The sequence below is a fragment of the Heterodontus francisci genome, chromosome 37 (assembly GCF_036365525.1).
Source record: "Heterodontus francisci isolate sHetFra1 chromosome 37, sHetFra1.hap1, whole genome shotgun sequence".
Classification (NCBI taxonomy): Eukaryota; Metazoa; Chordata; class Chondrichthyes; order Heterodontiformes; family Heterodontidae; genus Heterodontus; species Heterodontus francisci.
Genome location: NC_090407.1, coordinates 4,771,970 through 4,789,738, shown reverse-complemented (window position 1 = coordinate 4,789,738; position 17,769 = coordinate 4,771,970). Strand labels below are relative to the sequence as shown.

Here is a 17,769-nt window from a genome sequence, read left to right as displayed (position 1 = left end):
CAAACCAATTTCCACCTGTATGACTCAGCCACATAATGTGGAACTGGAGGCTCACGTAGGCCAAGTCAAGGTGGCAGGATATTAGTGAACCCATTGGGTTTTTATGACAATCCGTTGGTTTTCTTTTTTTTTTGCGTACTTTCCTACCAAAAAGAATGTGAGGGGTCTGATAAAGATAAAACTGTATCCAGGATGCTTGATTTTCTTTTTACATATATAACGTTTTCTCCCTCCACTAATTCTCGATAAATTTAAGCATGCTTCCTTTACATAGTGCTGATAATTCTCCAACAAAAAGGGACATGTGCAGCTCAATCCCATCCTAAGCTGGAATCACAATTTCATGGTTGACACTTGATCTAATTAGGTAATAGCGTGGTTCCTTTACCCATCAGTGATAATTCTAGAAAAAGAATATGAGGGGTCCGATAACCATAGTTTAAAAAAATTAAATTGGGAAAAATGACATGCTTGAAGAGACTGCAGAGAAGATCTACCAGGATCTTCAGTTATGTGGTGAGACAGGGACTGTACACCATCGAGTAGAGAAGGCTAAGGGATGATTTAATAGAAGTGTTCAAAGTCATGAAAGGTTTTGATAGAATAGATAAAAAGAAACTGTTTCCACTGGCAGGAGGGTCAGTAACCAGTGGACAGATTTAAGATAATTAGCAAATGAACCAGATGGGAAGATGAGAAGAATTTTTTTTTTTACAGCGAGTTGTTATGATCTTGAATGCACTACCTGAAAGGGTGGTGGAAGCAGTTTCAATAATATCTTTAAAAAGGGAATTGGATAAATAAATATGCACACATATATACACACTTGAAAAGGAAATTTTTGCAGAGCTATGGGGAAGGAGCAGTGGTCCCACGGCACCTTCCCATGCAATCACAGGAGGCGTAATGCCCTTTTACCTCCTCTCTCCTCACTATCCAAGGCCCCAAACACTCCTTTCAGGTGAAGCAGCGATTTACTTGTACTTCTTTCAATTTAGTATACTGTATTCACTGCTCACAATGTTGTCTCCTCTACACTGGGGAGACCAAACACAGATTGGGTGACTGCTTTGCGGAACACCTCCACTCAGTCCAAAAGCATGACCCCGAGCTTCCGTTGCTTGCCATTTCAACACCCCCCCCCCCCCCCTGCTCTCATGCCCACATCCCTGTCCTGGGCTTGCTGCAGTGTTCCAGTGAACATCAACACAAGCACGAGGAACAGATCTCATTTACCTATTAGGCACGCTACAGCCTACCAGACTGAACATTGAGTTCAATAATTTCAGAGCATGACGGGCCCCTCTTTTTATTTGTAGTTATTTTTTATTTTTATCTTATTTTAGTTTGTTTCATCATTCATTTTTTTTACCATGTGCCTGCCCACTGTTTTTTTTTCATGTTTGTGCTTTGGGCCCGGGTGTTCATTTTTCTGTCCATTAACACCCTCTCTGCACTAACCCTTTGCCTTTCATTACACCATTAACATACGGTTTGCCTTTGCTCCATGACCTTCTTGTCAGTTATTCCCTGTGACCCTTTCCAATCAACACCTTCCCTTTTGTTATCTATTGTCTCACCCTCGCTTTATTTGCTTAAAACCTATTACATTTCTAACCTTTGCCAGTTCTGATGAAAGGTCACTGACCTGAAATGTTAACTCTGCTTCTCTCTCCACAGATGCTGCCAGACCTGCTGAGTATTGCCAGCATTTCTTGTTTTTATTTCAGATTTCCAGCATCTGCAGCATTTTGCTTTTATTATAGTGGTGTGGGACTAATTGGATAGCTCTTTCAAATTGCCAGCACAATGGGTTGAATAATCATCTTCTATGCTATATGATTATATGAACCCAAATTCAGCACATCTGAATCAGCAGCTATAACTACATTATCCCTATTTGATTCAGTTTTTTTTAAAAAGTGTTTTGTTTTTATTTTAGGAAACTTGAAATGCAAAGACTTAACTGTTAAATAAGGAAAAACTTGTGGATTGAACACATGAACTAGCAACAGAAAGAATGGGAGCATGCGCAAGAATGTATTCTTTTGGTGCCTGCAGCAGAGGCACCAGCAGTATAAACAGGGCAATGCTACTGAAAGAGGAGACACTCACAGCAAATACTGAGCATAGATTACAGTGCTGGATGTCAGCGCAATCCTAACAGATCACTGAAATTGTTTCACGGGAGTGTTGATTTCTCTTAACGGGTAAGTATATATTTTGAACAATACTAATGTGCTGGTATGAGAGGATTTACATTGTTAACTCTTTACAATGCAGTGAATTACACTTGATTCATTTGCTTTCCAGAAAGGCAATGAAAAATACAATTTGTAGTAAAGTTAAATAAGTAAAAGTAGACTTCGTTGGATAGTAAATTCACAGAAGATAAAAACATTTGAGATCACCTGAGACCATCATTTGGAAGAGGAACTGCTTCCTCTGGACAGGAATCTTCGATGCATATTTGTGGCTGGGTGTGAAGAGGTTGTGAAATTTGGAAATACTGCCCCAAAATCAGGATAGCATTGAAATCAAATTATGAAATCAGTTTACTCGTATGCCAATGCATAGAAATAAACCATGATCTTTGCTGAAGCAATTTTCTGAGTAAAATCTTTATTTAAATATTTATTTTTATTCACTTATCTACCACTGATGAAGTTCAGTCATTAACAACAGACAAAGAAAAAAATAATGGAGGAGTGCAGCAGAATGGGAGAGTGAATGGCAAGTTGGGCAGAGGCCTGAGCAGGGAGGGAGACATAGAGAGATTATTTCCGATGTATATGTGGTTTTCTTTTGTATTTCTGGAATTCTAATTATTCAGCCTGTATTTAGCTGTGTATTAAAATGACCTGCTAAAGTATGGAATTACATTACTTTGCTAAAAGTAAAGAAATCAAGTGTGATTTTGTGCTATTGTTTCCAGTGGAGAGGCCATACTCAGAGTTAGAGATGGTGTTACAATATGGTAACTCAATTCCAAGTAATGCTATTGTTCAAATTAGTTCCGCACTGGAAGCCGGATTGTGGAATTACCCCTACTGTCTATTAATTCTGCATCAAAGATTTCCTACTTTTTAATATACTAAACATAGCTATTATTACTTGAAAATTCAAGCAAAAACAAAAGCACTTTTCTAACAATACAGTCCTGCTGTTTGCTGGGATTTATTTGTTGCTAATTTTCAGATTCTAACTGCTGAGTTCTACTCTGCATTTTACTCTGACCTTGGAACATTTTGTATTGTCACCACAGTAGGAAGGTGATAATCTTATCAATAGTTGTTACTTTAAAGCAATTACAGAGTACTAGTAGTTACTGTATTGTAGAATTGTGCATCATGTTGATGTTTTGGAATTGTAACCATCAGTGTCCTAGCTTTGGTTTCAGAATGATTAGTATGTTTGTGCTGATAACAGCAAAGAAACTTGAAAAGATTATGATGCTCTTACATGTTGTGAAATGTCCATTTTCATGAAACTCTGATGTCCCTGCATATGATGCAAAGCACAAATGTTATAAAGCCTCTTGCAGGGAACTTAAAAAGTTAATCTCTGCCATAACAATATTGGCAGCAGTAACATGCTGGTGTCCTTCAAGTCTACATTTGCTATGTTGGCAATGAAGGGAAATGAATTGTGCATCATCCTGTCTACTTTGAATACACCCACTCATGTCCGGATGGGCATGTTTAATATATATCACATCTGGTGGAAAATCCTGGAGCTAATATCCAGTGGTGGGGAGCTGATGGAAAAGGTTCTTCTCCACCCACCTCAGACCTGCCACTGAAGCAGTGGATTGATAGAGGAAAATCCTCCCTATTGTACTGCTTTCCTGTGAAATTATTTGAGACTTGATTGCTCAATTTCCTGTCTGTCATGTGCACATAGCTTTTCAATTAACCAAATTAAATATCTGAAAAAAAGATTGAATTGTTAATTGGCTTTGCTCATCATAGTGTTAAAGTCTGGTTTTGCAGCTGCAGTAACCAACTTGCCAAACAAAGGAATCTTGATGGACTTGCCTTATCTGTTCCCCTGCCTTAAGTAGAGTTGTAATATGCCCAGAGCTCGTGCTTAGCAAGTGACACCACCAGTCCAAACCCATGCCCTGGCTGGGAGCTGTTGATTTGTGAACAACCAAATGCCATGAGTGGGTTAACATTTGTGAGCCACATGGTCGACCTGCAGTATTAATGAATTAAAATCAGCTCAGCAAAAAATAATCTTGTTACTTTGATTTCTCCAAAATGTGTAGAATTAACATTATTGGAAATGCAAATACAGCACATACCATAAGAACAACTAGGAGTTATCTTTGTCAATGTTTGCACTTTTTTTTTATTCTTTCATGGGATGTGAGCATCGCAGGCAGGCCAGCATTTGTTGCCCATCCCTAATTGCCCTTGAAGTGAGTGTCTTGCTAGGCCATTTCAGAGGACAGTTAAGAGTCAACCACATTGCTATGAGTCTGGAGTCACATGCAGGCCAGACCAGGTAAGGACAGTAGATTTCCTTCCCTGAAGGATATTAGTAAACCAGATGGGTTTTTATGACGATCAATGACAGTTTCGTGGCACAATTACTGAGACTAGCTTTCAGTTCATTATGGTTGTACATCCTATTATCATTTAGCAGAGAATTTAGTTAAACCATGGGCTGAATTTTAAAGACACACCCCCCCTCCCACACCGACGTCAGGGGGCGGAAATTGCCTCAGGGAAAGGCCTGCCACGGACTTAGACTTGGGGAAGGCCTGGCCCGACATTGCCGGCAGCGGTGAGGCCTCGTGGCAGCCCCCCTGCTGCTCGGCGACGGGAGCCCAATTTAAATAGTTAAATTGATGTAAATAAATGAATTGATTAGCCTTACGGTCCCAGTGCGATCTTCATGCTGGTGGCCGGCACTCCTGCGCTTTCAGATCCCCGTCTGGGGAACCGAGGTGGAACACTGGTGGGGAGGGGGGAGCAGGTAAATTTCTCAGTGTGGGAGTGGGGGGAGGGGTGCAAGGTCAAAGTAGTATCATTGGTGTAGGGGATGGTGGGAAGGGCTATAGTTTAAAGTTTATACACTTTGTAGGGGGGAAGGTGAAGTGGACAAGATTGATGTTTTGGGGGGAAAGGGGGCAAGTAATTAATTATATGGTTATTGGGGGGGGTGAGAGAGGGGCGAAATAAATGCTTTAAATGTTGTGCCTTCAATCTCTCTTTAAATATTTAAATTGAAATGTAAGGCTTGAAGCCCTTTAAAAATGGCATCAGTGCCTGTGCAAAGGCAGCTAATGCCATTGTCGGGTCAGACAGCCTGCCCCCTCCATGTCATCGGGGTGGGCAGGCCACCCCAGCTGTTTAAATATTGTTTAATATCGTGGCGGCTCCGCGATTTGTGGCCCGCACAGGCAGGTCGCCATTGTTTTCGCTTGGCGGCAGGACCATAAATTTCAGCCCAGTGTGTTTGAAGGCAGTGACAGAAGAGTTGTTGTAGCCATAGTCCTAAAGGACCATAAGCATCTCTCTCCATTAGAGAGAGATAGTTGGTAATGTATAGCTTGAGGGGCACCATTCCTCCATGAGCTACACAGCCAGTGTGGGAATTGAACCCATGCTAGCTGTCTAGCTAACTGAGCTAATCAACCCTTGGTGCAAGGATGAATTTATAATAATGGCTTGCATTTGTATAGTGCCTTTAATGTAAAACTTCACAAATGGTAATAGAAATGGACACCAAGCCATGGAGGGATTAGGAGCATTGACTAAAAGCCTAGTTGAAAAGATGGGTGTTAAGAAGGCTTTTAAAGGAGGAAACAGTAGTTGGGAGTGGGAAAGGTTTAGGAAGCAAGTTGCAAAAAGTGGAGCCAAGGTGACTGAACAATCTCCCAGCAAGGTGGGGCAAAGGGTAGGACAATAAATATATAAACAACCAGAATCAGAGGACCAAAGCTTATGGGATATACTGGAGGAAGTTGTAGAAATAGGGTAGGGTAAGACAGAGAAGGGATTTGAAGATGAGTACATAGCGATTAAATTTCACAGGACATGAAGCCAAAGTATATCAGCATGCACAGGGATAATTAGTGAGTAGAACTTAGTGTGGGACAGCATATGGGTGGCTGTGTTTTGAACAAGTGGGAGCTTGTGGAAGGTTAAGGATGATAAAGGAGGGCACTGGAATAATCAAGTGGTGACGAAATAATGGATAAAAATTTCAGCAGCTGAGGATTGAGGTAAATTAACAATCTCATGTTTTTTAGCACAGAGCTTTACCCACCAGGAGCACATCTCTGACATTAGGCTAGTGATTCCACCTGGTTATGACAGAACTATCTATTAGACGTATGTTAATGACTGTTATATTTATTTGCCCAAGTTGCAAAACTCGCTGTAAAATCTGTGTTGGCATTTGTTTAGGTTACTCAGGAACAAAGACTATAACTCTTCTAGTTTCTAAGTTTATTCATAATTATTTTAGTTAATTTATGACAACATTGTATACAACCTTCCACTTGCTTTCCTCCAGGAGTAGGGTCTTTCTGCCCAAGCAGTCTATTGACCTTCCTCATCCTCCATTCGGGTATTACAGAACCAACGGTTTAACCCGTGTTGATAATCTCCATTTCTTCTCCTCGATGCAGGTTTTTTGCCTAAATTTCCCCCAGTGTTGATATCCAAGTTGTTTACATCTCAGCAAGGGTCATGCAATTTAGACTTCTGCTTATTCAGGGGAACACTTGCACATCTGTGAGTTATTTCTCAATTGCATGCTCTTTTTGTAAGATCGAAATATCACCTTATGCATCATCATACATTATTTTCAACAGTCAATTTCCTTTACCATGACACATTGTTTCATATTTCATTTTATATTGCAATTTCTCAATGTGCATCCTAATTCTAATAATTCCAACATTAATTAATACAGAGGATGTTGCCAGAATAGATTGGAGAGGCTGGGGTTGTTTTCATTGAAACAGAGGAGACTGAGGGAATATTTAATTGAGGTGTATAAAATTATGAGGGGCCTTGATAGAGTGACAGGAAAGACCTGTTTCCCCTAGCAGAGAGGTCAATAGAGGTCAACAGAGGGGGCATAGATTTAACGTAATTGGCAGAAGGATTAGAGGGGAGTTGAGAAATGTTTTCACCCTGAGGGTGATGGGGATCTGGAACTCATGGCCTGAAAGGATGGTAGAGGCAGAAACCCTCATCACATTTAAAAAGTACTTGGATATGCAATTGACGTACGAGGCTGTGGACCAGGAGCTGGAAAGTGGGATTAGGCTGGTTAGCTTTTTTTTTGGCCAGCACAGACAAAATGGCCAAATGGTCGCCTTCTGTGCCATAAATTTTCTGTGATTCTACAAAACATGACCATGAAAACATAATTATGTATGTAACTAGCCTCTGCTCAGGAATGTGTCCACAACGTTCGAAAGAGAACAACCAATGGAAGCTGTGGTTCTTAGGAAAACAGGCATGTCCACTGCAATCATGGCTGCTGATCCCACTGAGAAACCATCCAACCTGTAGTAGATCACCTTAGCCTAGAGACTTCAGCACCCGTTTGTGTTTCCTCACCTACTGCCTCAACTTTGGAAAAAACTATGCCCTGCAGCTTCGGCACAATGAGAGTCAGCAAAAACTGTGCTGGTTATATACAGTGCTTGAAACAGATGGTGCAGTAGTTTCTATTGTGCTTTACGGGACACACCCTTTTTCAGAATACATGCTGCAGCAAGACCTCCAATTCTTCAGCATCAAAGGGAGGAGTATTCCTCATATTTCTCCACTGGCTATATATTACAAGATGTGCCACAACCTGTTTGCTGCACTGTATTGCACATAATTGCAAAATTAAGGCTTATTGTTACCTTGGTGTCAGAAAACAGGTGAGAGTTATGCATTATATGGCTACCTTATCTGCTGATTTAAAGTGCTTTAATATATACTTCTTTCTCATAATAGACAATTCAATTCTTAGCCTGAGGTAGTTGGGCTGCAATTCTCCTTAGATCCCAAGTACAAAGGAGAGGAAAGAGGGTCAGAGATCCATGATGCCACATCTCCACCCTCCCTTACGTTGCCCTGGCCTTTTTGGGTTTTCTCTAGGTGGGCAGAGATGTAGAGCTCCTGTGCCTACAAACTGCAATAACATTGAAATCACATGGAAATAAGATGAACATCTCTCAACTTAGTTTCATCTGGGAATGTTGGCTGTACGTTCATCCTGAGGGGTACCAACTCACTCCCACTCAGCTTAAAGAGTCTGAGAATGGCAGGCAGCAAGATGAAGAGGTTCTAAAAAAACATAAGTGACCTTTCTTTTCAACAGGGATCAATTGGATCCCTGATACCCAGCTCCTTGACGCTGAGCCACATAAGGAGAAATTAGGATAGGTGACCAGAAGCTTGGCCAAAGAGGCAGGTTTTAAGGAGCATCTTAAGGGAAGAAAGTGTGGAGGAGAGGTTTAGGAAGAAATTCCAATGCTTCAGGCCTTGGCAGCTGAAGGCATGGCTACCAATGGTGCACCAATTAAAATCAAGAGCAGGTTAAAGGCTGGGAATTCAGCGGCGAATAACTCCCGTCCTGATTCCCCAAAGTCTGTCCACCATCTACATGGCACAAGTCAGGAATGTGATGGAATTCTCTCCACTTGCCTGGATGAGTGCAGCTCCAACAACACTCAAGAAGCTCAACACCATCCAGGACAAAGCAGCCCGCTTGATTGGCACCCCATCCACCACCTTCAACATTCACTCTTTCCACCACCAGCATACAGTGGCAGCAGTGTGTACCATCTACAAGATCCACTGCAGCAACTCACCAATGCACCTGCAACAGCACCTTCCAAACCGGCGACCTCTACCACCTAGAAAGATAAGGGCAGCAGATGCATGGGAACACCACCATCTGAAAGTTCCCCTCCAACCCACACATCATCTCGACTTGGAACAATATCTGTTCCTTCACTTCGCTGGGTCAAAATCCTGGAACTCCCTTCGTAACAACACTATGGGTGCACCTACACCAGATGGATTGCAGCGGCTCAAGAAGGCGGCTCACCACCACATTATTCTTGCTGTTTAAAAAAACCAATAAAAAAGCTAAATCAGAGTCAAGCTGCCTGGTTTAAATTTCAAACAAAGCTTGGCAGTTAACTGTCAGTCACCGTAAACTGGTGCATTCTCCATGGCAACGCCTCTACCAATCAGAGTTCACTTGCCAACCAATCAGCACTCTCTTCTCATGCAGTATAAGTTGTTGTTTTCCCTTACATTGGTTATTCTTGCGATTGTCCTGATGAGTGTAAGACGAAAAGCTTCGACAACATGTCTCTATTTTCAGCAATTCTCAAGTTCAGTACTACCAAACAACTATTTATAACCAGTGCCTTTTACTTGCTGGTTTACTGTATCTGAGAGTTCTTCAGTCTGATTGGCAGATTAGCCTGCTTTATGATTTCACTGTTGCTGCATGCCACAGAATCCCGATAGACTGGTCGAAAGCCATGTTGGAATAGAGGAAATTGACAGTCCAGAGCCTGCTAACTCCTTGTGGGCAGCTCTTTTTAAGGTCAGGTGTGAGCACTGCCACTTCGCGCTGACTGAAGAATCTGGGCCTGTGTGAAAGGGCACGGCCTGCAGTATAAAAAGTAGGGAAAACTGAGAAAGGTACAGAGCTCGACGCATTTGAGTTCCTGAGAAAATATAATTTAATATAGTTATTTTGCAAAGTTAAGATTTAGGAAAATACTGCACTGCATCCCTGTTATTTGAAAATGTTTTCTCAAAGATGTGCTGTGCTTGAAAGCTCTCAGCAACATAAAAACTCAGAGAAATATCTCTTAAAAAGTCAATCAGTGTTCTAAATTTAACTTTACAGATCAAGACATGCTTGATCTTGACAAACAAAACTGCAGGTCAGCAAACTATAGAGTAAGACCATTGGAGTGCAAATCAGGAAGATGAAACTTTACAAAAAAAGTTGTGCTTCCCAGTCAGTCTGAAATATTAGTTTTTTTCACAACCTATACCCAGTACCCAATGGGTGGAGTGCAATACAGTAATTTTTCTCTATATTTTTGTTTCACAGAGTTTGAGCTAACGCCTGGATTCCTACCACACGTGCATGAAAGATGGGACATTCTGAGGTGAGTTATTTGGTGCAGTAAACTTTGACATTTTCTTTATTTTCCTGACTGTTATTACAGCAGAATTATTCTTTGAACCAGTCTGGGTGTCATTATTAAAAACAATTATTTTATTAAGGAATTGTCAAGTTGTATTGACTTTTGGATGATCGTCACATAATTTCCTGCAAGACAGCTCTCTTAATGGCTCAGTAGTAAATGCAAACTGAAACTCAACTACAAACCAGGTAATGTTCTGAGTTCAAACTCTGGACTGCATTAAGTTGGTTGATCTCAGCTGGGGTGCTGATTGAGAAACGCAGGTGTGTGGACTGTGGTGAGGACAGAATTAGGTTGTCTGTTATAGCTCCCATTATCATTTATCCTGCTCCTGCACTCTGTTCAGGTTTGCAAATGAAGAATAATCTTGTGGGCAAGCTATCAGGGCAGTCAACACTTCTAGAATCATACCCCAATATGGATCACTGCCTTCGGTAAAAAGGGCCAAATAGAAGGGTAAATTAGAGGAAGAAATAATGTTTGAAAGGCACTTTACAAGGTTTTTTGCACATATTTGTTAATGTCCAAAAGTTAAGCATGCTTAGAAAATTATTGCATGAATAGTTCCAAGACATGCTCAGTATATTGAGACACATTGGAACAGGTTATAGTCCTGGAACAAGTGAAATAAGTGCAGGGCCTTGTTGGCCACTGTGGCAGAACGTTTATCTGATGCATGGTTATTTATTGCCTTTTGCTCTTGTAATTTTTTAATTAAAGTTCCTTTTCAAAATTAACTTGCAGTAGTGCTATAATTTTAGATTTATATTAACAATAATTTTGACAGTTCAGTAGCAGTTCCTAAGTGGACATTAGGCTGAATTTTACAGACCCCCCCACCCCGACGTTGGGGGTCGTGGCAGGGTGGGCTGGAAAATGCCTCCGGGTGAGGCCCACCATGGACCTTGATGCTGGGAAGGCCTGGCCCTGTATTGCCAGCGGCAGCGAGGCCTCATGACGGCCCCCTCGCCACTTGGCGACAGGAGCCCAATTTCAATATGTAAATTAATGTAAATAACTGAATTAATGACTGTTGCACTACTGTTGTCCGTCCCGGAGCGATATTGGTGCCAGTGGCTGGCACTCCCACGCCTTTAGATCCCTGTCCGGGTATCTGAGGTAGAACACTGATGGGGAAGGGGGAGCAGGTAAGTTTTCCAGGGTGGGGCAGTGGGGTGGGGAGCAGGGTCAAACCCATCTGATTGGTGTAGGGGATGGTGGGAAGGGTTACAGTGCACAGTTTGTGAACTTTGGCGGCGGTGGGGGGAAGGTTAGGTGGGCAGGGGAAGTGTTTCGGGGGAGAGGGCAAGTAATACATTGCATTGTTATTGCGGGGTGGGAGAAGGGCAAATTAAATGTTTTTTAAAATTTTTTTAACCTCTTTCTCTATTTAAATTAAATGGAAGGGCTTGAAGCCCTTTAAAAATGGCATCTGCGCCTGCGCACAGGCAGCTGATGCCATTGCTGGGGACGGACAGCCAGCCCCCTCCACATCATCGGGGTGGGCGGTCCGCCCTGGCCATTTAAATGAGCCGCTGCACTGAATAGCGTGAGGGCTCCACAACGTGTTTACGTCTGCTGCTGATTGTGGCGGCAGCACCATAACTTTCAGCCCATTGTCTTCTATGATCCAGTCGCTATATCTTTCTAGTAATCTGCCCTTGCAAAATCATGCCACTAATATGTGATTGTACACACATTGGGCTGGATTTTACCAGTCCCCCCGACGTTGGAAGTCGTGGCAGGAAGCATGGAAAATGCCTCCGGGAGAGACCCGCCACGGGCCGTGACACCAGGAAGGCCCCGCCCTATATTACCAGCAACGGCAAGGCCTTGTGGCGCCGCCCTCACCCCCCGACGCTCGGCAATGGGAGCAGGATTTAAATATATTAATGAATAAATTAATTACCTTCCTGCTGCCATATTCCAGCAGGTTGCCAGGACCCTCGCGTCTTTGGATCTCCAACCGGAGATCCGATGTGGGACACTGGTGGGGAGTGGGGGAAGGAGGTAAGTTTTCAGGACAGGAGGCGGAGCGGGGAAAACTATTGCGATTGGTGGAGGGGATAGTGTGAAGGGGTTGAAGGTGAAAGTTAATAAAGTTCGGGGGGGGGTGGGAAGGTCAAAATCACAAGGTGAGTTTTTTGGGGGGGGAGAGGGCAATCAATAAAGTGTTTAGTCATTGGAGGGTGGAAGAGGGGCTTGAATCATTTATGGAATTTTTCAAATTAAATTTTTAATGAGTGTCCCTTTAAAAATGTAAATTAGATGTAAGGGCTTGAAGCCCTTTAAAAATGGCACATTGGCGCCAGACGCTGTTGCCGGGGATGGAGCGCCCACCCCCTCCACGTCATCGGGGGAGGGGTGGGGGGTAGTTCGCCCGTCCATGAAAATGAGCCACTGCACTAAATATCACGGCAGCTCCACGGAGTAAACCTCACGCATGCGCCCCACCATTAGCTGGAAAAATTCAGCCCATTGTTTTTAAACCTGGTAAACTATTTACTTGAAACGGATAATGTTAACAGAAACTTGAGAGCAAGTTGCTCTCCCTCCCATTTAGCAGAAAATAGTACATAGCCCAGGGGGATCCAAAAAGGTGCGAAAAGTTATGGAAATGAGTGAAACAAAAAAAAGTGTTATTGTTAAGAATGCATCTCTAGTCATGTTGCCAGTAGAAATTGCTGACTAAGCACAGTTTTGGCTATGGCAACACCATTTTAGCCATGTGCATTAATTTTAGTAAACATGCCTTACATATACTCACATGACACAGTTGAATGTACTTCACATCAGTATATTTAATTAACAAACATCTATTACCATTTAGTAATGAAACTCACAATCCAAAACCACTCACCATTTTTCCATCTCACCATTTTACCAACAAATGCACAAACATACATATATATGCATACAGTGTGCGAACATGAGTATGGAAATCATATGGCCAACTTTTTTTTTACTAATCAGAAATGCAATTAGTGATATCCAGTGTTCCCTCTAGCCTGTGTAGCCATGCAGCAATCAGGAATGTGCCATGCAAGGAACAAACAGACTATACATAAGCAATAATATAAAAGCAAAATACTGCAGATGCTGGAAATCTGAAATAAAAACAAAAAGTGCTGGAAATCCTCAGCAGGTCCGGCAGCATTTGTGGAGAGAGAAGCAGAGTTAACGTTTCAGGTCACTGACAAGCAATGTTCCTTTTAAGATGTGCACATGCGTGACTGCGCGTCAATCTTAAAGAGCCCGCGCATTGCAACTCGCCCATCATGCACAGCAAACAGAAGTTAGACGGAACATTGGTCACATCTGTATTCCAAACTAGTCACATGTGGCTAGTGGCTAACAAATTGGGCAACACTGCATTAGTAGATCTGTAGCACCACTTGCAACTGTATCACATGTGAATCTTGAAACTTTACCCAATAAGCAATAAGAGGGACTAAAATGGAATAAAATTAATGTGATTTCAAATGTAACTTTATTTTTAAAGAATTGCCCCTTAATATGAGTCTGTGCCTAAAATCCACACTGCTCAGACACTCTCTCCTAGTGTATCAGATGTTGGACTTTGTCCTTCCTCACATCCTAAACCTTTTGATCTTTTCGAACTCCAGTTCGCTCATTCCCCCTTTACATAGATTATAGATTCCTGTCAGCTTAATGGTATCTAGAATTTGTCAGGTTTTTACCTATGCATTCTGTTGTGAAGAACTTACTTAATATACCTGCCATTTCCTGATTGTGCATAATATTTGTATCCATTGTATTTTTAACTAGTCAAAGGGGTTTGTAATACTTATATGATTAAAAGATTGGTTTGGCTTTCATCTTTCACCTATCCACAAACTTTTGCTCTGTTTTATATGACTCAAGTTTTTGCTATTTTTGATTCTTACATATCACAAAATAATACTTAGCCCTCAGGTTACAACAAACATATTCCACAAACATACTAATTTTGAGAGGCTTAGAGGAGAACTTAATAAGCGAACAAGTGAAAACTGCCTTTTGAATGGGGTGAGAGCCAGATGATATTTTGAACATGATGGCTGGAAGGCAATTGGCCTTGTGATTTATGAAGCTTTATAAGACCTTACCTATTCTGAAATGTAATCCTGCTGAGAGTTCAGCCCTTCTTTAAAGGACTTAGATCTTTCTAAGGTATCCTGTGAAAGTAGAGATATGATGAATCACTTTGAAGTGAAAAACATCCTTAGACAATAGGGTCTGAATTTTAGTAGCGCGTGCGGTAAAATGCGGCGAGGCCTTCCCAGCCTAGATGGTCGTGGCGGGCCTCTCCCGGAAGAATTTTCCAGGCCGCTCCAGCCATGACCCCCGATGTCGGAGGGCTAGTAAAATTCAACTCGGAAGTGTTCTTATTGCTATGGCTTCAGGTCTGGATGGATTAGGTTCAATTGTATGTGAGAAATATCATCATATCCAAGTAAAGGAAAGAAAAGTGTTGACTACTATCCCATTTTTCATAATTATTAACTGCAATAATTTTTGCAGCAGGTATTTAGAGTCTATTTTCTACCTGGATTTTATCAAAGGTAGACAGGCCACAGTTATTACTTATAGATTCCTAAATTTATGTTTATTCCTAGCTCACATACAACAGCAACAACAACCTATATTTATATAGCGCTTCTAACATAATAAAACCTCCCAGGGCACTTTACAGGAACATTATAAAACAAAGTATGACACCGAACCATAAAAGGAGATATTGGGTCAGATGACCAAAAGCTTGGTCAAAGAGGTGGTTTTAAGGAGTGTGTTAAAGGAGGAAAGTGAGGTGGAGAGAGGGTATTCCATAGCTTAGGGCCCTTGGCAACTGAAGGTGCGGCCACCAATGGTGGAGCGATTAAAATCAGGGATGCACAAGAGGCCAGAAATAGAGAAGCGCAGATATTGTGGAGGTTTGTTGATGTTCATTGGAACACTGCAGCAAGCATGACCCCAAGCTTCCGGTTGCTGGCCATTTCAACACCCCCCCCCCCCCCCCCCCACCCCCCTGCTCTCATGCTCACATATCTGTCCTGGGATTGCTGCAGTGTTCCAGCGAACATCAACGCAAGCTCGAGGAACAGCATCTCATTTACCGATTAGGCACACTACAGCCTGCCGGACTGGACATTGAGTTCAATAATTTCAGAGCATTTTATGCTTAGTTATTTTTTTCTTTTTCCTTTTTTATTTGGTTATTTTATTTTAGGTTTTTCAGTTTGTTTAGTTTGTTTCCACTGTGCTTACCCACTGTTTTGTTTTTTTTAATGTGTTTTTTAATGTTTGTGCTTGGAGTGCTCTGTGCTTTACAGTCATTCACACCCTCTCTGTACTAACGCTTTGTCTTTCAGCACACCATTAACATACCGTTCGCCTTTGCTCCATGGCCTTCTGGTCAGTTATTCTCTGTGACCTTGTCCTATCAACACCTCTTTTGTTATCTCTTGCCCCACCCCCGCTTTACTTGCTTAAAACCTTTTACATTTCTAATATTTGTCAGTTCTGAAGAAGGGTCCCTGACCTGAAACATTAACTCTGCTTCTCTCTGCATAGATGCTGCCAGACCTGCTATTTCCAGCATTTCTTGTTTTGATTTCAGGTTTCCAGCATCTGCTGTATTCTGCTTTTATTTTAGCTGTTTTTCTTTATTTGTTCATGGATGTGGGTACTGCCAGCAAGATCAGCATTTATTGCCCATCCCTAATTGGTGAAGAGCCACCTTCTTGAGCCGCTGTAATCCATGTGGTGTAGGTACACCTGCAGTGCTGTTAGGGAGGGAGTTCCAGGATTTTTGCCCAGCGACTGAAGGAACGGCTATATATTTACAAGTCAAGATGATGTGTGATTTGGAGGGAATGTTGCAGGTGGTGGTGTTTCCAATGTGTCTGTTGCCCTTGTCTTTCTAGTTGGTAGTTTGGAAGGTGCTGTCAAAGGAGCCTTGGCGAGTTGTTGCAGTGCACCTTGTAGATGGTACACACTGCTGCGACTGTGCGCTAGTGGTGGAGGGAGTGAATATTGAAGGTGGTGGATGGGGTGCCAATCAGGTGGGAACTCCTATGCAATGACTGGTGCTGAGAAGATTGGCCTCCAAAACTGCAATCATCTTCCTTTGTGTTATGTACAACTCCAACCAGTGGAGAGTTTTCCCCCTGATTCCTATTGACTTCTATTTTGCTAGGGCTTCTTGATGCCACACTCAGTCGAATGTTGCCTTGATGTCACCTCTGGAAATCAACTCTATGGTCCATGTTTGGACCAAGGCTGTAATCAGGTCTGGAGCTGAGTGGTGGTCTGTTTGGTTACAAAGTGAAGGAATGTACTTGAATTGGGTTCTGATGAGTCATATCCAACTCAAAACGTCAACTCTGTTTCTCTCTCCACAGATGCTGCTAGACCCGCCAAGTATTTCCCGCGCTTAGTTTTTATTTCAGATTTCCAGCATCCGCAGTATTTTGCTTTTATTATATTGGAATGTACTATTCTCCTCTCAATGGCTTGATTCTGATCTGCATTTCACTGACTACTGTTCCGGTGGATGAGGGTACAGAATATTTAGTAATTCATTTGATGCAACTTAGATAAATGAATTTTGCTGTTACCATCTTGGCAGTGGGATTCATAACAATGTTTAAGATAATCAAAATTATTGTTCAAAAATGAATGAAATGTGTTAACAGAAAAATAAAGCTTTTAGGCAAAAATATTTAATAGCAACAAAATTAAAACACAACAATTTTTCTGAAAAGCCGATGAGGCCATTTTGTCCTGCTGGCATAGCTTTGAGATTTTTCTTCCTCATCAAGATACTCATTTGATTTCAAAAGAGAGTGCATGTACACAAAGGGTTAATATCTTGTTGAAAGAAAATATCTGTTTGGTATCTTTCAATATCAGGTTTCAATCTTCAAATGCACGAGATGTGAATGGAAATACTCAGCGGGTCTGGCAGCATCTTGGAAAGAGAAACAGAGTTAAGGTTTCAGGTCTGTAACTTTTCATCAGAACTGGCAAAGGTTAGAAATGTAATAGGCTTTCAGCAAGTGAAAAGGGGGAGGTGAAAAAGAACATTGAGTTCAACAGTTTCAGAGCATGACTGCCTTTTTATTTTATTTTGTTTTAACTATGAGCCTGTCGTAAAACTGTTTTTTACGTTCTTACTTTTGGACAGAGTTGTTCATTATTCTGCCACTAACACTCTCTCTGGACTAATCCTTTGTCTTTTAATACAACTATTAGCACTCCCTTTGCCTTTATGACATCTTTGTCATTTAATCTCTCCTGCCCTCTGCCCCATCACACACCTTCCCTTTTGTTCTCTTTCCCCCCTCCCCCTTTTCACTTGTTCAAAGCCTATTACATTTCTAACCTTTGCCAGTTTTGATGAAAGGTCACAGACCTGAAACGTTAACTCTGTTTCTCTCTCCACAGATGCTGCCAAACCTGCTGACTATTTCCAGCACTTTTTGTTTTTATTTCAGATTTCCAGCATCCGCAGTATTTTGCTTATATTATATGAGGAGTGAGTGACTCATTCTTCACCAAGAATGAGG

General features: G+C 41.8%; 1 protein-coding gene across 1 annotated transcript in view; it reads left to right on the top strand.

The window, feature by feature from the left end:
* The window catches only part of LOC137351972 (uncharacterized), a 28,802-nt gene that overhangs the window by 123 nt on the left and 10,910 nt on the right, over positions 1 to 17,769 (top strand). Inside the window, exons 2-3 of the mRNA XM_068016908.1 lie at positions 1,943 to 2,210; positions 10,102 to 10,159. Of these exons, the coding sequence (XP_067873009.1) occupies positions 10,145 to 10,159 (15 nt within the window). The 5' untranslated portion in view covers positions 1,943 to 2,210; positions 10,102 to 10,144. The remainder of the gene's footprint in view (positions 1 to 1,942; positions 2,211 to 10,101; positions 10,160 to 17,769) is intronic.